General features: G+C 38.2%; 1 protein-coding gene across 2 annotated transcripts in view; it reads right to left on the bottom strand.

Moving 5' to 3' along the window:
- Positions 1 to 21,948, bottom strand: part of faf1 (Fas (TNFRSF6) associated factor 1) — a 70,640-nt gene extending 48,692 nt beyond the window's left edge. For both annotated transcript variants that reach the window (XM_079636692.1, XM_079636693.1), the window contains exons 1-6: positions 21,658 to 21,948; positions 20,115 to 20,183; positions 14,923 to 14,969; positions 8,568 to 8,851; positions 4,794 to 4,885; positions 4,379 to 4,470 (exon numbers count right to left, since the gene is read on the bottom strand). In XM_079636692.1, coding sequence (XP_079492818.1) covers positions 4,379 to 4,470; positions 4,794 to 4,885; positions 8,568 to 8,851; positions 14,923 to 14,969; positions 20,115 to 20,183; positions 21,658 to 21,708 — 635 coding nt within the window. In that variant the 5' untranslated portion in view covers positions 21,709 to 21,948. The remainder of the gene's footprint in view (positions 1 to 4,378; positions 4,471 to 4,793; positions 4,886 to 8,567; positions 8,852 to 14,922; positions 14,970 to 20,114; positions 20,184 to 21,657) is intronic.
- Positions 21,949 to 22,003: the final 55 nt, after the last annotated feature.

The raw sequence follows: 22,003 nt of genomic DNA, 5'->3' as shown, positions 1-22,003 counted from the left end.
CAGGAGATCAGATGCCGAAAATGAGATAAATACCAAATGCGCACGGACTCATTTGCTCATTTGTATTTGAAATAGCAGAAGTTCAAATTAAAATAACCTTAAACACACACATCTCCTGGAAGCAACAGAAATAGATGATTCGGTTTAAATTATTCATAAAGTTCCATTATTTATGCTGGAGATTAGGGGTTTGGATACCTCCACGAGAGGGAAAGCGAGAGAGATGAGCTTGGCTCATCACTGGATTTCTGTAACTACCTTGGATGGAGTGTCTGTCGTGAAAGCTCCAAAGCCTGTGCCGTATTTGCATTCAAAACAGAGGGAAGAAAATGAGGCAGGCGGCGCAGTGTGAAGACGGGTTTGATTAATATGTTTGGATATGGTGTGCTGAGGTATGCTTTGCAGTAATTGCCTACAGTGGCTTTTATTTGTCGAGTACTGTGCCATTGTTCACCGCCTGCATCCTGAGACCCCACACTTTAATTTAAACTAAAAAACAAGTACACGCTGTTGTTTAAAAGTGTAGGTTGGGAGAAAAGTGTAGTGAGATTTAGTAATTTTTTAAAAAAAAATTTTTTAAGAAATCTCTTATGCTCTCGCCAAGGCTGCATTTATTTCAATATAAATATATTTTGAAATGTAATCTGTTCCTGTGATGGCAAATCTGAATGTTCAGCAGCCGCTAACTCAGTGTCACATGATCCTTCAGGAATCATTCTAATATGCTGATTTGGTGCTCAAGAAAACTGATATAATTTTTCTTTGATAAAGTTCAAAAGAACAGCTTTTATTTGAAATAGAAACAAATTTATATTTAAAAAAAAATCATAACACTTTACTTAAAGCCTTTATATATAAGGCATTATAAAGATATTCATAATGTACATAATAATGCATTTTCATAAATAATTGTAACCAAAGATAAAATGCATTATAATATTTGCAATATTTTTAATAAAAAAAATCAATGTAAATATTATTAATTATAAATTATTCATATAAATCAATGGGGGTTTTTTTCCTTTGTTTTTCCAGGGAAAGCTTTCAATTGTGTGTACAGATGCTGTAAAACAATCATGCCAATAAAGCACTTAAACATTTTAATTCAAATGATTTCATATTCACCCCTTGTTCACTTGTAATTGTGAGATTTAAAACTACCGGTAATATGATTTCCATGTAATTAAGTATTTTATCCAATAAACTACAAAATGCATGAAGATAAGAAAAAATACTGCATAAAAGGAGTTGCCCAGTTATAATTCCCCACAGTTTCTTTCTATTAATTCGCTAAATCACACAGAAACACTGACATTCTGCTCAACCCAGGTTTAAAATAAGTGTAAGTTAAGAGGCCTGAGTAGATGAGAAAACCGCATCTGAACCGCCCCTGAGAGATACAGCCCTACAGCAGGAGCAAAGTCTGCTGAGGAACACCTCTCTCTCTCAATCTCTCTCTCTCTCTCTCTCTGTGTGACAGTTATTTATAAAAGCAGTTAACAGCTTGTCTGCTCACCCTCCTGGAAGCCCTCTTCTCACTGCACCAGGAGAGGACAATCACGGGCAACAATGGGGTCACACCTAACTAACACCGGCCTTTATTTTTCTCCCCTATTTTGACTCCTCTAAAATAGTTTCTGGGAAATAATTAGAGCCCGCCACCGATGATGAGCTCTAGTGGGTGCTGGATATTAGATATTGTGCCATTTAGAGAGAGAGGTGACAAGGTCTCTGCTGCATGTCACCTGCCCGAGAGGGAAAAACGAGATGGACGAGAGCAGCTCTCAGGATCACGTTATTATATGTGATCTCGACGGATCCACTGAACTCTGACCAGTATGTGGCGGTACGTCACAATTTGTTTGTTTGTTTATCAAGTTTTTAACGCCATGTTAGCCTCAGGGCTATTTACATGGCAAACACAAGGTCAATATCACAATTTAAATGACTATATAACATATTTCAACTTGACATAAGAAAGAAAATCTAAAATACATACATTCTAAAATATTCCATGTGAACATATTTCTGAATAAAAGCGTTTTCTAGCAGTATCATAAAAATTACAGTCCAACAGAATGTTTGACAGTCAAAGGAACTTGACATGAGAGAAAGGAGGGACTTCACCTATCAATAGAAACTCATGTGTAAGTATTGAGTGTCCAAGTCCGCACCTAGTCGGTACGTCACAGTAACATGTTTTTGTGGCAATCTTTGAAATGAAAGTTAAGACGACAAAACACACACACACACACACACACAATGCGTCCGTCCGGACCAAATCTGACAAGGTGCTAAAAGGAAAAATATTTTGTTTGGGGAAAAATAAAGCACTGATGTGTTTTGGAAGGGTACTGTTATCACAATGTTAGTTTACAGCCCATTAAGTGCTTTTCTCAGAATGTTTTTCGCACTCTAGAGTACAGTGTCCACACACAAGCTGACAGAGATGCCAGTTTATACCCAGTCGCTCGACGGCATCGCCACCATCACCTCCCACTGGGGCTTACAGCAGTGCTAATCAACACATAATTACACACACAAACACATGCACATCAATATAACACACACACAGCCCTATCTAATTGAAGTTCCTTTCATTTATTACTTTGAATTGCACTGCCCTGTCTATAATTTGTTGCTTATTTAAAAAATGTGTATTGCTTAATTTAAAAATGTACTAAAAAATAATAATAATAATATTGTCAAATGTTATTCCAATGTCAAATATTTTCAAATAAATTTTTTCTATAAATATAATTTATTCTGAATTTTCAGCATCATTACTCCAGTTGTGTCACATGATCCTTCAGAAATCATTCTAATAAGCTGATTTAAAGCTCAAGAAACATTTCTTATTATTTTTACAGGCAAGTTGACACATTTTCAGGATTCAAGGATTTCAAGTTTAAAAGAACAGCATTTATTTGAGACAGAAATTTCTCTAAAAATTATAAATAGCTTTACTGTAATTTTTTTCAATTTAGTACATCCTTGCTGAATAAAAAGCAAATCTGACTGACCCCAAACTTTGAACAGCGTGGTAAAAAAATAAAAAAGAAGTAAATAAATAAACAAAACCATAAATCAATAAATGAACACAGGGAAGCTTCTCAATTGATTAAAATGCTTTTCAAAATCAAACTGCTGATCTACTGTCGCGGTCTAAAATGTGGTCTTTCAACGCCACCTAGTGGCGAATGAGAGACTTCTCTTAAACACAACGGATCTAGCCCAGCATCCCAATGTCAATACTATCCATCCTAAATAGTATGCGAGATTAGAATAAGTGTGTCAGAAAAAGAGTATGACAAAAGTCCGCGGAAGATCTGGAGTGTGGATCTGTGCACACTCTAAGGCTGATATTGCCCACAACCCATTGCGCTTTGGATGAGGATTCAAATCAGAACAAACTACAAAACATGGCAGATTTGTGCGACCGACGTGAGAGGTTTAGATAAAGGTTTTTAAATGATTAATAATCAAAGTTTAAATAATATTTATTTAATGTTATCAGTGTTATATTTCATCTTTTATAAAGATCCGTTTGGCCATTAACTTTTAAATGCATCATGCATTAATATGAGGAGAGTTCTCCGCATGAAAGACCCGCGACTGTAGATCAACGTGATACTACATTTGTCTCTGATATGGTAGGAAATTGAATAAAATGAAATGGGACAAGATGACAGACAGACCAGTTTACGGTGACAGGATGCAACAGAGAGACACTGTTAAAGACGCAATTGTATGATGTGATAGTATGTCCCAAGGTTTGTCTACTCTCTTGCTACACACTCAAAAGTATGTACTTTTTCTACACAAAAAGAGTACATACTTTTAGGGCAAAGTATAAGTAGGCAAATTGGGACGCAGCATAAGTTTGTCTGGTTAGGTTAGAATAGTCCAGTCAGCCCCTGCTGGTAGATGTCTTGACCAATCAGTTGCTAATAAGCATATTTCTCTATTGACGGCCATTCAAAGGTTGCTGTGTATTATGACGCATTATATGATACATGTTCTATGAATACAAACAGACATTCAAGGTATCATAGACATCCTTGACTAAATCCTGTGACTATAAAGCCATCAACCTCATCCAAACAGGATTTTGAAGTTTTGAAAACAAATGTCTGATGCCCATATTTTTGAGAGTTTCACAGAAATAAATGGGCAGCTATTAGAGAGTGGGAGAGGTTTACGAGAAAACAAACTTCACGTTTGGGATATGAGATACGTTGGCAACTTGGTACAAAGAGATGGACCGCTCGCTCGTATAAAAATCAGATAAGATGCAAGTCCATCCTTTCAGTTTGGGACCAGTTTTTATAGCACAATCTGAGCTAAAGAGGCACATTATGACACTATGTAGACATACCTGCTCTGGCTGGTGCTGGCTGAAGGGGCAATATCAGGGGTGAGAACATACAAGCTGTTGTTCTTGGGCAGGTGTAAACTCCGCAGAACCGTCTGTAAGAAAGGAAAAAAATAAGAAAACCATCAAAGAGGTTAAAAATGCTTTTAAAGTTGCCATTTTGCAAAACTGTACATGAAGTACACTTGAACAGACATAAAAACCCATTTAATGAAAACAAACAAAAAATAAAGTTTAAATATTATTAATAAATAATAATAATAATGGAATCTTTTTTTAGAATCCAACCCCTCCTTCTCAACATGGCACTCATAATTTTTTATGCAATATAATTTATGATATACAAGTCATTTTGCATCATTAACGCAAAAAAAAAAAAATCTTAATATCAGCATACGTTCAATAAAGTCACACTTACACTGTCAGATACATCTCCACTCTTCCAGCCTTTTAACTGCATTTTAGAGACAGGGACCTGTAGCTCAGTCTCTAAAATAGTTTTAATAGCACCTGCAGAGAGAAAGAAATGAGAATAGGTCATAAAAGGTTACTATGGTATGCATGGTTTCTCAAACTCGGTCCTGGAGGGCCACTGTCCTGCACAGACATTGATTAGCATGCTCAGGAAAGTGGCCCTCCAGGACCGAGTTTGAGAAACCCTGGTATATGGTATACTAAGACCGTTCACTATGTTACCACTAGAGGACAGTATGCATCCAGTATAGTTTTGTCTTGGGTTGAAGTTTTTTTAGCAAAGTCCCGCTTATCTTCAGCCAGTTCAAGTGCCAAACTGACGAATTACTTTTGTTCGCAAATTATATATTTTCAAAACATTTTTCATTCCTCAAACCTGCTGGTATATGTGTACTAGTAATGTTTCCTAAAGGGTTAGTTCACACAAAAATGAAAATTCTGTCATTAATTACTCACACCTTCATGTCGTTCCAAACCTTTAAGACTTCCGTTCATCTTCGGAACACAAATTAAGATCTTTTTGATGAAATCTGAAAGCTTGCAGTCCCACCGCTTACAGCAACTGACACTTTGACGCTTCAAAAACTTAATGAAGAGATTGTAAATCTAATCCATATGAATTGAGCGGTTTAGTCCAAATTTTCCAAATATGATGAACATATAAATATATCTGCACTCAAGTAGCAGTGCTTCGCCTGTGCTTCACCCTAAAATAGTCAATATCTGCCAAGGAAATCGGCTAGTCTTAATCTGCATCGCTATTTGTACTCGTTGTGAATACGCAGGCCACAAAGAAGTAATTGGGGTGGGGGCAGGCTCTGGTTGAATGAACGAGTACTTGTTATGTCCTTTCGATTTCTTACAGGTTCAGTTGTTGTTGCCCATAACACGCTAGCAGTCTGCTAATGAACGCTGATTGGTCAGTGAAGGACTGATTACGACAAGGGATACCGCTTGATGGCATCGTGGCATCCGAAGCGGGACCAGAATGTCTTCTAGCAAAAACTCTTCTTGCACATGTATTTATCTGTGTCAGCAGTGTTGTCGATGCCTCGAGAGAAAAGAAAGTGCAGAGCGCGAAAGCACCAAAGTGACTGAAGGATTGCTGTAAAGCAGTATCTCTGGTCATACGATGTGTATGACATCAATGACATTTTAAAATACTTTTTAAAGCAAATAAGTGACTCTAAAAAATCTAACACCCAGCAATATGTCATTTCTTTGCATCTCCTTTCAAATACAACATTCAAATTACTAGAAAAAAAATTATATCCTGAGAAAAGTGGATTTTGAGGCGTATAGCTCCATAGACCTCCATTCATTCTGCACTCGCCTGCGAGCACACCTCTGTCCTTATTTGGACAGAGACGTGTTACTGCAGCCAGTCCAGAAACCGGAAGTAACCAGAGAGTGCCAATTCTCTTCCTATTAGACATTCTCTGCTTTTACTCAGGACATGCTAGCTGGCAACAAAGGATTCCATTCATTATGCTAAGCTAAGCTAGCGGCGACCCAGCCAAACTAAAACAATGCATGCACTGAGACAAAAATGCATTTGCCCACCTATCTAAATGTAGGAAAGACGGTGAGGTGAATAAGCCCTATTTTTAAAAAAAGGTGGACTGTTCCATTAGGTTTCTTGGCTTTCGCTTTGCAACTCCAAGTTTCAGCTCCCTCCACAGATTTTCTATAGGATTAAGGTCTGGAGACTGGCTAGGCCACTCCAAGACCTTAATGTGCTTCTTATTGAGCCACTCCTGTTGCCTTGGCGGTATGTTTTGGGTCATTGTCATGCTGGAAGACCCATCCACGACCCATCTTCAGTGTTCTGGCTGAAGGAAGGAGGTTCTCGTCCATGCTAAAGAGCTCAATTTTGGTCTCATCTGACCACAGCACTTCCTCCCAAGCCTTCTTTGAATCATTAGATGTTCAATGGCAAACTTCAAAGTTCAGACAAACTTTGACCATGCGGGCGCTCCAGGATTTCAATCCATCCGTAGTGTGCTACCAATTGTTTGCTTGGTGACTGTGGTTCCAACTGCCTTGAGATCATTAACAAGCTCCTCCCGTGTAGTTCTGGGCTGATCCCTCACCTTTTTCATGATCATCCTTACCCTATGAGGCAAGATCTTGCATGGAGCTCCAGATCGAAGGCGATCGAAGATTGAAGGCTTCTTGCTGATGGTCTTGTAGCCCATTTCCAGGTCTACAATCTTGTCCCTGGTGTCCTTTGAGAGCTCTTTGGTCTTGCCCATGGTAGTGGAGAGGTTGGAATGGAAGATACAGATTCTGTGGACAGGTGTCTTTTATACACATTACAAGCTGACATTACGAGTACTTTCTTAAAGTGACAGGACTAATCTGTGTTTCACATGAGTACATAACCAATCTGTGGGAGGCAGAGTTGGTAGGGGATCAAATACTTATATTACTCTATCAAATGCTAATCAATGTATAACCTTTATAAAATATGTTTTTTCTGGATTTTTTTTTGGTTGATATTCTGTCTCTATCCGTTAAAATAAACCTGACGAGAAAATTATAGACCCTTCATTTCTTTGCAATGAAAAAGTTTGCCCACAAACTTACAAAATCATCTAATTATTTTCTCCACTGTAGCCGTCAATGGAGGGACAGAAAGAGATCTTCATTTCTATTCTGAAGATGAACGTAAGTCTTACAGGTTTGGAAGGACTTGATGGTGAGTAATTAATGACAGAACTTTTATTTTTGTGTGAACTAACCCTTTAAATCTTTTGTGCAGCCAAATATTCATCAGTTCCAGTTTATCAGAAAATCAGTTCTCAAACTGTTTGCCATTTTTTCTAATTTCGCCACTAGACATAAAAAATGGCTAGCTAACTATCCTAGCTACTGGTTTATCAGCATGGTTTGAGAAATTATAATGCAATAAATTGCTAAATTGCAATTATATTGAAATATATTACAAATGTCAAGCTTCAGATGGAAACCTCAAGACAATGCTTGTGTGTTAAAGATTTATCACCTACAAAATTGGCCTCTGTGAAAACTAAACAATAATCACTTATCCACAAACACATTCATGTCATGTTCAATCATGTTTGATAAAATGATTAGAACAAAAACAAAATATTATTCTATATTAATTACATATACACCCAAACTATTTATTTTCGCATTTATTAAAAAGTAACCAAAGAGTGGACTATTACACTAACATTGTATTTGTGTGGCTTGCTTGGCTCACACCCCTGCAACTTACAAGAGCTCTTCCTGTTGACTATGAGATTCAACTTTCATTCACAGAAATGGTGTACAGTCACACAAACAGTTTGTGGTTCAGTTCAGTGGCTTGTGTCATACCAAGAATCAAAGCTAAATCTACATCTACCAAGAAAATGCTCCGATAATTTCTGAGAAACCATTTAAAAAAAACAGTTAATTACTGCAGATGATGGTAATTATTGCCTATTTGACAAAAAAAAAACTGATTTGAGAAACAAGTCAGCAATGTGGGTAACATAGCGCAAGCCATGGACCATGCTACTAGACACTCTATGGCGTGTATTTCTAAGAAAGAATGACTGTGCTAATCATCACGTGTGCTGCCTTTGCAAGAGCAGCATGATCATGCATGCAGACTCTTTTATTTAACATGGGCAGTAAGCTGTCTACCAAAAGATGATTAACTATTCATGTATATAGTGTTAATGTATCAAAAACAGTGTGTGCTCACCGACTGTGCTGGCTTCCTCCAGGACCACCTCTATGGAGCGCTGCCTGTACTCCACGTGGAAGTTGAGCATCCGTGACTGCCGTTCCACAATGTGCCGTGAGGGCTGGACAGGGCAGAAGGCCGGGCTGGATGAAGACGGGAGTGAGGAAGATGATGATGCTGATGCTGATGCAGATTCTGATTCTGATTCTGAAGGCGGCGGGGCTGAGGGCGTAGGAGCTGTGGCTTCTGATTGGCTGTGAGGTCCATAGGGGCCAGTCTGAGTTGCTTCACTGGAGAAATTACTACAGGGGACAGTAGAAAATGAGGCAAAGTTACAATTAACTCAAATGGTGTTAAAGTTGCTATAAGAACAGCACCACTCCATTATAACTACATTTTGATACACTACTGTTCAAAAGTTGAGACAATATTTTTTTTTTGGATGCATTAAAGCAACACCAAGGAACTTTTCCTCTGCAGTCGCCCTACAGGTTGGAAGCGGAATTGTCCATTACCACTGTCGTAAATAATTTAGCCTACCGCAGCCTACTGTCGCACGCAGGCTCGCTGTTTATCCAGCTTTGGAATGAACGATGTCCACAGACAAGGTAGAGGATGATGCATGATTTTATGAAAGTATGATGTATTGCGATATCAGAAACGAAGAAAAACGAAATAATGACTATTGTAACGCTTGATGTTAAGCAAGTCAAATTTGTAGTTTTCTTATATCGCATTAGAACTACAGAAACGCAACCCGATCTGGCAATCTTACATAGTGTGGTTATAGCAGATATAGGGCCGCAAAGCAGAGGCACAAGTGCTTTTCACCCCGTTACAACTTGAACCACTGAAACGATTTTGGAAACATTATTTGAAGGTAAAAAAATTAAAAAGTGACAGTAAAGACATTTATTATAATGGTTACATTATATTGTTACAAAATCTTTCTATTTCAAATAAATGCTGTTCTTTTCAAATTTCCATTCATCAAAGAATCCAAAAAAGTGTAAGATTAACTGCAAAACATATCAGCATATTAGACTGATTTCTGAAGGATCATGTGTGACACTGAATACTTGAGTAATGGCTGCTGATAAAAACCAGCTTCGACATCACAGGAATAAATAACATTTTAAAATACATTAAAATAGAAAACAGCGATATTTTATAATATTAATGTTTTTACCGGTACTGTATTTTAGATCAAATATGTTGAAAGTAGTAGTACAAATGTAATATTAGTTTGAAAATTTATGAAAAACATAATACAATTCTATATGTTTTATAGAATAAAATAAAGGACAAAAGAGTGTTATTATTAGCGGGAGCATTGACTGAGTGTCTGGATGGAGGGTCCTAGATCTGTAAAGGTTGAAAGCCCCAAAATCCAGGAACTTTGCCCATATAATACACATATAACATTATTTGTGGGGAAATAATCTACTGCCTCTATGTATTTCCTTTATAATCCAATGTGAATACGGAGTCCATCATCCAAATTAGAAAAATTTGCTGATGATTTTAGAAAAGGGAACATAGAATGGAGAGAAACAGATAAAGGGAGGGAGGGAAAACAAAAAGAGAGAGCGGGAAAAAGCTTGCACCTCCTTACACCACTCTGCATGATCCACAATGCCGGCAGTGCTGAAATCCAAACAGTATCAGACTCAATGTAAACAGGCTTTACTCGTATAATAATATGGGCAAGGCCCAACAGACGCTCGATTGTCCAACCCAGAGAAAATCACCCTTTTTTTGCTCTGCTGAGGACACAAACGGCTTTTTCTGGCACTTGCTCGCTCTCGCTCTCTCTCTTGTACTCGCTCGCTCTCCCTCCCTCTCTCTCTCTCAGCGGCTGATGGCTGAATTCCCCCATGCCCCCGTGTTCCCCTGTGGCAGTAAATAATGTCTTTTCTCTGAGCGCTGGCGGGACAAAGGCTCCTCTCTTCTCCTCCAGGGTCAGCACATATCGCTGTAAGAGCAGGAGCGGGGGGCCAGGCACAGCACACAATGCCTGACTTTATACCACCTTATTACAATACCAAAAGGTTAAAGACGTTAGGCTCCGGGGGCATTCAGAAACTCGTTAGACACAAAAAGGAAAACCCAAACATTGGATAAATTAAAGAAATGTCTCTAGAAAAAAACCAAAACACTGTCATTGCTCCTCAGTGACATCTATAGGTCAACATAGTCGCATAATTCAACATGTAATAAAACAGCTAGACACATGATGGAAAAGAAGCACAGACATATGACACAGAATAGCATTGCACAGCATGCTATATAAAACGTATGCCGTAAATGTAAGCTGGTTTAAAGCTTGATGAGGGAAACATTATTACTGAATACCAACTAAAATTTTGGTCTATTTCCTCACATAAAAATATTGTATGAAAATATATTCACAACCAAAATGTTACTAATTTCCATGACTTTTACTGGCTTGGTATTCACAACTGTAAAATTTCCAAACACTTCCAGGTTTTCTATAACTGGGGGAACTGTTCAGTAATCAAAAGTAGTATTTAAAATAAAGTATGATTTAAGATGAATGAATTAATGAATGTTACAGCTTTTTGAATGTTTCTAAAACAAAACAAAACAGCTGATGATGATGACGACGACAAAATACCATTCCATTGCACTGATTTCAAGAGTTCAGCCTACACAAGGTGTCATTTGTGATGTTCGCCTGGTTAGAAAAGGAATTCACAAATGAAACTACCTCAAGAAAGATTATGAACAGATCTAGCTGTTCGTCTATCTGCAATAATATGGGTCTGCGGTTAATAGACATCTTTCTAGAGCGGAGCTGGAACAGTAGAGTCCCACAGCCCGCGGCATCTACAACCCATTTTTAAACAATCTTGTGATCTGTATATAATCTACAACCGCTAAAGTCTCTTTCTTTTCTCCCCTCCCTCTCAGACACTGGCATTCAGTCAAAGGTTATTCCAGTGTGAGCGTCTAGATGGCAGTCTACACACACGCTTGGCTTGGCAGCAGCGCGAGCAGAGATCCAGCTGGCAGCGGGCGACTCAATGGGGGCACTTGAGTGAACCGTGCCATCCTACAGCCTGCAGTATGGTGCCAGCCACCCACTGAATGCACAGGCTGGAAGTCGCCATGCCAGGCTCCATTCATAATTACGTGCCTTTGAGAAAAACATGTCCTCGTGTCCAAGCTCTTACATTCACACACCCTCTAAATAAACCGTCACAGAGTGCGCTCCGTCTGAATATGTTTGTTCTTAAGACTCTGAGGCATTCATGAGCGCTGACCGTTGAGGAAGAAGAAATGGACGGCGGACACAATGAGAGTTCACAAATGCCTTTTGTTGTCCAAAGTTTCAATTCCTGTTATTGGGTCCGATTTTTTTTTTTTTTGCTGTTGTGTTTGTGTGCGTTCCTGTTCAATTTCTCTCTCTTTCAGGCCAAGGCGACTGAGGGAAATCTCAATACGGATAAATGCGTAGTGTAACACTTTACAAACTCTTCAAGCGAGACAGACAAACAACAAGAACTGTTTGTTGCGTTTTTCAATTGTGGGTGTCAACGGTTTAGTGCCCAACGCCGTGCCAAGGTGGTTGGCCCCTCTATATACCTTCACAACCCAGTGAAGAGTGCACAACAATGAAAGCTGTCAACTACTTTTCTTACCCACAATGCAACTGGCAGAATTTAATTGGTCGATGGAATGCTGAAAAGCTTTACATTCAGCCTAAACACACCATGAATGAGTTCACTGCGATCCAAAGCAGACCAGACTAAAGAAGATGGTAAAAGGACGGAGGGGGGGGCTTGATTGTACGAAATAGTGGTGTGCATCTAAACAATCCTATCGCAGGCCATAGACAGACAAAACATTAAACAGTATTTTGTATTAATGCACTGAAACGGCCAGCAGTGCAGAACCCACAGTAAGCTACATTAGTGCTGTGTCCTATAAAAAGCTCCCAAGTTTGTTGGTTGTTCTCCTCCATTAACAAGGTCATCAACCAACCGCTATGAAAACCCCCGCAGTAAACTTGATTGTTTGATTTCCTGTGACTCTGGTGTTGAAATGGCACGAAGGGGGTAATTGCTGGGGAACAGAGGGAAATGAGATGACAGCCCTCTCTGCAGTATTTCACCGCAATTATTTCCGCAACAACTTAAGTTCTCACTTTCTTTTTCCTCTCTCTCATTTGTTTTTGTTTTTTTCTCGGTTGTAAGCAGTCCAAACTAATTTATTAAAGTAGCAAAAAATGGTTTAAGACACCATAGTAATGTACGATATAAGAGAGCGACAATAATTAGCTTGGGGTCAGTACGATTTTTTTGCAAGTTAAGCCCGGGACACACCAAGCCGTTGGGCAACGTCGGACCGTTTTTGAGCGCCGGCCGACGTAGTTTTCACGGTGTGTTCCGCACTGTTGGCTCTAGTCTGACGCTGTCTGGTTTTTCTGGGCTGATTCAACATGTTGAATCGCCGTCTGGCTGTCGGTGAAAGAGGGAACTCTGATTGGCTGTTCAGCTTAGTGAACGAGTCAGTGCACGGGAATAATAGCAAACCAACGAGCAAAGAAGTCAAAACAGTACAGATAGAAGGCTGTTCTAATGTTACATCATCTTACCCGAGTGTTCCTTGGCGAATATTTCAATATTAACATGAGCGGAGTGGAATAAAGAAAGTGTTTAGCAGGATTGATATTCAAAATGGTAAGCACGCACTGCCTTGTTTATGGTTTGTGTATCTGCATTAATTTCCCTTGGTTTCCCTTATTGAATGACGAATATAGATGAATATATCTGCAGAAATAGACAGTTGTCTCATTTACGGTACACGCATTCTAGCTGACAGTCACCTGTAGTTCTCTCGGTGTGTTCAAGTGCAGCCCCCAACTCAGACGACAACATAGTCAGCTTTCATCAGCGCTAGTTCTTTGGCGTTGGTTTGGTGTGTTCCAGGCTTAAGTAAGACAACTTTTATTTAGCAATAGTAAGGATGCATTATTTGTTTAAGTGACACAAGCTAAACCTTTTACATTCTTACAAAAATAAATGCTGTTCTTCTAAACTTTTCATCAAAGAATCCTGGACAGTTTCTACAAAAATATTATGCAGCAAAACTGTTTTCAATATGGACAATAATAAGAAATCCTTCATGAGCACCAAATTAGAATAATTTCTGGAGGATTGTGTGACACTGAAGTCTGGAGTTATGGCTGTGGAAAAATGTGCTTTGCCATCACAGGAATAAATTACATTTTAAAATATGTTAAAGCAGAGAATAGTTATTTTTAATTGTAATCATATTTCACAATATTAATGTTTTTACCAAACTTTTGAACAGTAGTGTAGTATAACTATATAAAAAGTGAAATAAAATGATTCTAATAAAATAATAATAATAATTATAGATTATTTGTATGTAAAAAACAAGCAATATCTTACTGGCCCCATTGACTAATCATGCCAACTGCTTACATATTTGTGCTACGCAAGCTTCTGGTATAGTATGCTCCCATAGCAAACTGTGATGGTAGCAAAATCTTTCTGCCACATTTATAATAACTGCCGACCACAAATAATTACATTATATTATAATATAGTATATAGCCTATTATCAATTATAGTACATACAATTTTTGCATATTATATTTAAATAAACGTTAGTTTAAATAAAGTTTAAATACCTTTAGTGTGAAGGTGGATCATATCAATAATTCTTTGTTCTGCTGTGTAACACTTTTTGTGCTTATTCTAATTTCTCACAATTTCCATACACTGCGCTGGACCGGAAGTTGCAGTGACCACTGTGGCAAAATGCGAAAGCAATTGTGCATAGAATCTATTACAAAAAAAATGTGAATTATGAAATGAAGCAAGATCGCGCAATATTAAAGTGCAGTATTTTGTGTTCAGTAGTTAGTTTGCTGATTAGCCAGATGTAAAATGGTAGAGCACTTCTAATTGGACTAAATCAGATGAGCAGACATGATAAGAGCTCTACCAAAGGCTCCACAAGCCGAGACACAAGCTGCTCTGACATTTCCCCCTCGATTCCTTAACATCCAGGGAACCAGCAGCAGCCACAGCTGGGTCTCATTATAGCTCAGAGGCGAATGCCCTTTTGAGAGGAGGCCAGTTTCATTTTACAGGGGCATGAAAACAGTAACCACCTCGTTCGAGCCATCAAGCTCAGCTGGGACTTGATTCAGGTAATGTGCCGTCTTTGGAGTTTACCAGCATTAATCTCTACTCTGAAGACTATCTTTAAAAAGCACATGTAGTTCAGTAGAGTGGAATCTCTGCCATAATCTTGGGAAGGGAAAGCCTGAGTTGATGATTTTAATTTCAAAAGAGTCAACAAATGAACGTCATACCTTTGCAAGATCCCATTTTCTTGTGGTATCACTCCGTTGATGGCTGCCTAGAGAGAAAACACAAATATATTTTTAATGAGAGCTCACAGCATTGATGACAAGAAATAACTGTTAGGTTCAGTTCAATTTAAAAGTGGCATAACATGAAACCTTTTTAGTCAGCATCAAGATTTTAGTTTGAAATGTATATTAATGTATAAACGGAAGCATTTATGTTAGGTGATGTGAATAATCACCATTTCTTTGACATTTTTGACACCCCATGTCGGAATTTGTGTACTTCCCTATAATCCCTACTATATAATAGGCTATACAAAAGAGCATCGTTCATCAACAGCCGAAAAGTAATGTATGTATACTTTTCAGTATGACATTTTGGAGCATTTCTAATCACCAGTTAACATGAATAGTTCTACAATGCGACAAAAATCATTTTTAAAAGAACAAATGTTCTTTTAAATGTTCTTTGAACTACTGTTCAAACTTCAAACGTTTAGTTTTCTATTCAGCTTTGACATCACAGAAATACTAAAATAGAACACAGTCATTTTAAAAAGTAATAATATCTCACAATATAACTGCTTTTACTGTGTTTCTGATTAAATTAATGTAGCCTCATTGAGCATTAGAGACTTCTTTTTTTACATTAAAGGAAAAACTTACCGACCCCAAATTTTTGAACGTCATCTTTTCCATTTAATTTAAGATACAGCATAGCATGTCACACTGCAGGACATAACTGCTATCATTACTTGAAATTTCACATCAATTGCCCAAATAAATAATGGTCTAAATTTACTGATCTTTTTTTTTACAATGATAAAAGGTACACATCAAGAACGACAGAAATCAGATATTCCGTTAGAAAACCCAAACATAAAACATACAAGCAGTATCCAGCAATGTGGGCTACATATTTCCCCCTCTCTTTCTCCCATCAGACTGAAGTGGAATGCACAGAGATGGGCCTGATGTGTTTGTGTCTGTGCGTGTGTGAGCAAGTGGGTTCTGGAGCCAGACTGTGATAAGGAGACTTGCTCAGTGGATACGGATCTGAATGGAATGGTTTCTGATTGAGCCAAATAACAAAGTGTATACAGAGACGTACATCGCAATGCTTGCTATGCTCTGAAATTTTTTCCATGCCTGTAGAGGCCACAGAAATTATATTTTGTCTGCCGTAGAGAACATCAGATATTCGCAGAAATGTAAAAGAAGTGCTCTAACACATTTAAGGCCATTTGACTTCTCGTGAAAGATTTGCTCAGGTGCAGGGCGGCATTTGTGTGATCAAGTGTGCGGCACACATCCTGGCTTCAGCGCGGGGTGTTCAAACACACGCTGGCTGTCCCGTCTCGTCTCATTCTTTTTCTTTTTAACTCCATCAACCTCGTAACCCCGAGCTGGAACAGCAAGTCATTACATTTACAGGTGCACTTAACCACACCATGTGCTAGGGCCTGCTTTCTTTGAATGGCTGCCAGCATACAACCAGCTTCCTGCTAAATATAGTAAAACAGCCTGCTTTTGAGATAAAGGGCGACTTTGTGGAGAGAAATCTGTCTGTAAAACCACAATTTTTTGATTTTCATTTGAAAACTGTCGCTTTAGATCTGCCCTGACACTGCGTTCTTTATAGCGCTTTTAAGAACTGCAAATGCGAGATGGAAAGAGAGTCCTTCATGCAAATTAGCAACATGAAAACCACCAGAGGACATGCCTCCTGTTACATTCACCGAACCAAAATATAGTTTGCCCGTCTGCCTTTGTATGTGGAATGACACCTGTCACAGCTGCTTAAGCCTATGTTTTAGGCTTAAGAGGTGAAATGTTTGTGCGGCGGCAATTGAAAGGTGATATACCAGTCTATAAATTACGTAGGATCCTTGTAAAAGACCTTAGAAGTCCTCAATGACAATTTCCAGAGCACGTATTCAAAGATGGACACCTGCAACTAGGAATTTTTAGGACCGTTTTGATCTGTCTAAATGACCTGTTTGCAATAGATAAGATAAAAGGCCATAAAAAGGTGTGGGTATTTGCAGACTGCAGCAGGCATTACTGTCTGTTCAAATAACATTATCGATTGAAACAGACACCTAGACACATAAGCTCTGCACAGTAGGAGCAACAAAGGAACTACTATTTGTTCACTAGGGGTGAAACAGTTCCTGCTTGAACAAAAACACATGTACGGATCTTGACTCATGATTCGGCACACATTTTGGCACTGCAGTTCATTGCCTCTACTGATGCCGTCTGAAATTGTAAATATTAAAAGTGTATGAACTGCAAAGTAATTCTCTGTATCATTGAACCGTCATACAGAGGAAAAATAAATGCAAACGGATGTAACAAATAAAATGAAGAAGCAAATCTGAGTGTACTTGATGTAACGTGAGTGATGGCCGTCGGAATGAAACGGACTGAATTAAAGATGCAAATTGATAGAAACAGTTCATGCTCATGTTGTGAAAACTATGATTAGCAATAACAGTTTGTCCTGCAATAGTGAAAGTAAAGCGCATTTACACTGCAGGTCTTGATGCCCAGTTCAGATTTCTTGACTGTCTTATTTTTTGACAACCAGCTTATCATTTTTTAAAAGTGAAAACAGTGTGATTTAAAATGGACGCACACAAAATGATGATACAAGCATTTGCTTTCCACGCCATCTTTAAAGGTCAGCAAAACATTGGGTTTAGCCTTCACCCTCCATTGTGCTAAAAAGAGTCTTGTGATCGTGGTTGTCCATCTGATTTGACTTTATTCGCCACCGTTGCTTTTTCAATGAAGTAAGACTTGCCTCGACAGGGGAATATCTGATATGTCCGCTTACATGGCAAACGCAAATATCAGATTTATATTCACATATGAATGAGGCCTGAAACCGATCTGAGAATATCGTGCTCTTTTCCAGTTAACACGTTCGTTGGTCATATCCGATCTGTGCCGCATGAGAGGAAAAAATCCGTAATGTAAATGTGGACTTAGTCATGGAAAACACTAATAACTAAAGACTTTAAAGAACATCACTTAAATAAAACAAAATCCTAAAAGAGATTGAATAGTTCAAAGGCCATATTACACCAGGTATTAAGATGCGTTTTTGTTATTTGGATCACAAGTGGACGACGTAAATACAGGTGTAAACAGGGTCTAAAACGTTTTTAGCTTATCCACTTTCGGCCCCTTCCAGAAGTAGAAACGCATTTGACCGAATTGCTTTCGTAATGAAAACAAATCTAATTGAAAACTAAACAAATCAAAACGAACAGCCACAAAAGACCACATACTGACCTATATTATGGGAAGCACGCAAGTCAAGAAGACAGTATTAAACTTTGTCGGATGAAGACCTAAGTTTGGTTTGAAGATGAAAAATGTAACAGGCACAATGTTCTCTCATTCCTTATTTCTAACATGCACCCACAGAGTTCAGCATGGTCTTGCGGCTATCAGAGCAGAAACGAAACTGCTGCTCTCTGTATGTTTTCCCATCGTCTCCTTTTACGTTCATATGTAAATCGAGCTTATTACGTCCATTAGATGGGAAGATCTGAAAAAGCCCATACATTTACTTTCGACCACTTCTGTCCTGATTTCTTCGAGGGGAGGGTCTATGGGTGGCATAGATCCTCCCCTCGAACAAATCAGGACAGAAGTGGTCGAAAGTGGAAAAAAAGAGATGATTAAAACACCAGGTTTTAATGGGAATGTGTCTCCCTCATCTACTACCAGAACACAATTTTATATAAGGTGTAAACAGGGCCTAAGATAGTAAAAAAAATCACTGGATTGGTTAAGGGACTAGCTTAAATAGATTGTATGTGTCTGAATGTAATACTCTTTCGTAATCTTTAACATAATTTTACTGCAGCAAAGCTCTTAAATGCTTTTAAAGGTGCAAAAACTTATTGCCAAGACCAAATGCACTATTAAAATATCATTAGGCCTATACATTTACATTTATGCATTTGGCAGACACTTTTATCCAAAGCGACTTACATTGCATTTTAAGGTACACATTTTTACATTCTTATCAGTTTTTGCTTTCCCTGAGAATCGAACCCATGACCTTGGCGTTGCAAGCGCCCACGCTCAACAGTTTGAACTACAGGAAACCTCAATCTTTAGTATAGACCTAAAATGTCCTTATTGTGCACTCATAATAGTGCAGTACCAAGTATTTACCAAACCTGTGACCACAGAACCATGAGCCAAGCTGTTGTTAATTGTAATATATTTCACAATATTACTGGGTTTTTTTACTGTGATTTTGAAATAAATGCAGCCTTTGTGAGCATTAGAGACTTCTTTCAAAAAAAATTTTTTTAAACGTTCTTCTCACAATTTTTTTAACGGTAGTGTATAATAAATAGACACGAATTAGAAAAACAATGTTTCCAATTAATTTAAGATATAGCATAGTGGCTATAGCATGTCACACTATAGGACAGGTCTAATAATAATTGTAATATTCTGGAATGTTGATTGATCAGTATATAACTGGGTCTGAACATTAATTTATTACATAAAAAAATGTAAGTAACGTTTTATTAAAAACAATAATAGTTGTTTTTATTTGGGGTTGGGTTTTTCCATTAAACACAAACAGTGTTATTTAAAAATGTAACATGTTTTCTATACATAAAAGGCAGGGCAATCACTGGCAGTTCAGCTGCAATTTTGTATGGTTCATTAAAAATTATATTATATCGTGTTTTGAACCCGGCCCCCATGCATACTATAAATTTGCACCACTAGACTATCATGACTCCGTCTTTAGAAGAATTGTCAGAACGGTCACTGGTGCCCCTCAAAATGCATGACACCCCTGATTATAGCCCAATTGTTCACTGTGTTTCATTATAGCTGAGCACACATGCAAAAATATGAATACTAACATGTCAGACTGTTTCATTGATGACTAAATTTTCCTCTTTAAAAATCAATGTAACTAGTATATGGGAATGCAGCTACTACATCTACAGAACTGTGCCAGAATGTTCTGTGAACAATGGTACCAGAGTTTGCACTAAAACACAGTAGCTTTGTCTCTGTTGCATCACCACAATCCACATACAAACAATAAGCAGGAGGCATAAGATACACACACTTGTTAAAATGGTTTGTGGTTTAAAACAAATCTAGGTGTGTCAGTCTTACAGATTTAACAAATTGCATCTTACCACCAAGTCCCAGTTGTTCAGTTCTAGAAGTGTGATCGCCTCAGCAATGTTGTCGATTCCTGTACATGCCTGAAACAAATGGACTTGCTTATTAAAAATACCAGAAACCAAAAGTTCTTCTTTTTGTTTTGAAAGAATTAAATAACATAACGGAACTGTACGGTTATCTGGACCACACGTGTGTGCCTTTTAGTCCCGTATAGTCCGTATAGTCATCCCTGATTGGTCTTAACCCAAGTGACGGGTAGGTTTAGGGGCGGGGTTAGGGGTAGGCCATCGTGTGATGGGTCTTAACCCCAGTGACGAGTAGGTTTAGGGGTGGGGTTAGGGGTAGGCCATCGTGTGGTCCGGATAACCGTATATTACCAACATAACTGGTCCAAAATACATTTCTGAGAATGTTGACACATATACACTACTGTTCAAAAGTTTGGGGGTTGTCAAATTTGTAAATGCTTTCAAAGAAGTCTTTGCGGACTAGGCCTATATTACACTTTCTATTGTAATATTAAAAATGTAATTTATTCCTGTGATGCAAATTACCGTACTCAAGTCTTCAGTGTCACATGATCCTTCAGAAATCATTCTAAAATGCTGATTTGGTGCTAAAGAAACGTTTCTTATTATTATCGATGTTGAAAACAGTTGTGCTGCTTAAAACTTTGAGAAAACAGTGACAATTTTTTCATGATTCTTTGAAAAAGTTCAAAAGAACGTCATTTATTTGAAATAGAGATCTTTTGAAATATTATAAATGTCTTTACTGTCACTGTTGATCAATTTAATGCATCCTTGCTGTATAAAAGTAATAATTTATTTTTCAAAAACAAAACTACTGACCCAAAACTTTTGAACAGTAGCGTACACATTTTTGATATGTGATGTTTAACTTCACCTAGTAGGTAATGGCAAAGCTTTCCTCAATCTAACAGACAGGAAATGCTATTATATTATATGAGAGATGTTTATTAGTATGTATAAGCAACCTTGGATTTTGGTGACTGCCACCTCAAGATATTTGTTTAGTTAGGCTACATATTTTAGATCTCTTTCTGTTCCAATGAAATAAAGATTTTTTTAAATTAAAACACATATTGTCAATACTTGTGTACTGACTCACAAAATCTCAAAGCAAACAAACTGAAAAACAGGATTGTGACAGCTGATGGCAGTGTACAAACAGAGAAAACCGTGCAGTCATCTGACAGCTTCTGGCCATTACAGGGTCATGAAAATTCAGATCAGGCTTCAGTTGTCAGTCCTGTAATGTTTCCTAGTTCCAGATAGGTAGATGGTAACAAAATGATGTATTTTCAGCTTTTTATTCTTACTTTGCCCGATCATGTGCTTGCCAGACTTCGTTTTTGCTGAATAATTCAAACAAAGCCACTGACAGCTCATCATCTCGATACATGTCAACAAAAAGGACTGTCTTCAATAGCCGTTACCCGTATAGCAGTCAGCAGGCAAAAGAACGGATCTGAACTACACATTCAGACCTTATAAAATTACAGATTATAAGACCATATGCGAGTAAACCCACCTGAAAGTCGGCCAGGATCATTTCTCTGTCCATGTTGCTGTCGGAGGCCATTGCAGTGAGAGGCTAACGACTCATGTAAAAACCCCAAAAATATCAACCTCCGATTTCAAAAGAGCAGTTCAGGACACGGCTTATCAGTGTGCAGCAAGTAATTGTGTATAAATGCTGCTCTTCTGGGCCTTGTTGTCAGTGTTTGGCGGCTTTCAGTTTTTCTGTTATCGTCACTTTGCTGTTGTGGATCGGCGTTCAAAGCAACGAAAACATCATACGGCTGCCGTAAAGAAGTGCTGTGAACTGTCGCGCAACTCACACGGTTGAAAAAGGGCTGCGTATTTTTAAAGCAGCA

Source organism: Phoxinus phoxinus (assembly GCF_949152265.1).
Source record: "Phoxinus phoxinus genome assembly, chromosome: 15".
In the NCBI taxonomy this organism is placed as follows: domain Eukaryota; kingdom Metazoa; phylum Chordata; class Actinopteri; order Cypriniformes; family Leuciscidae; genus Phoxinus; species Phoxinus phoxinus.
This window is presented reverse-complemented; position numbering and strand designations above follow the sequence as displayed.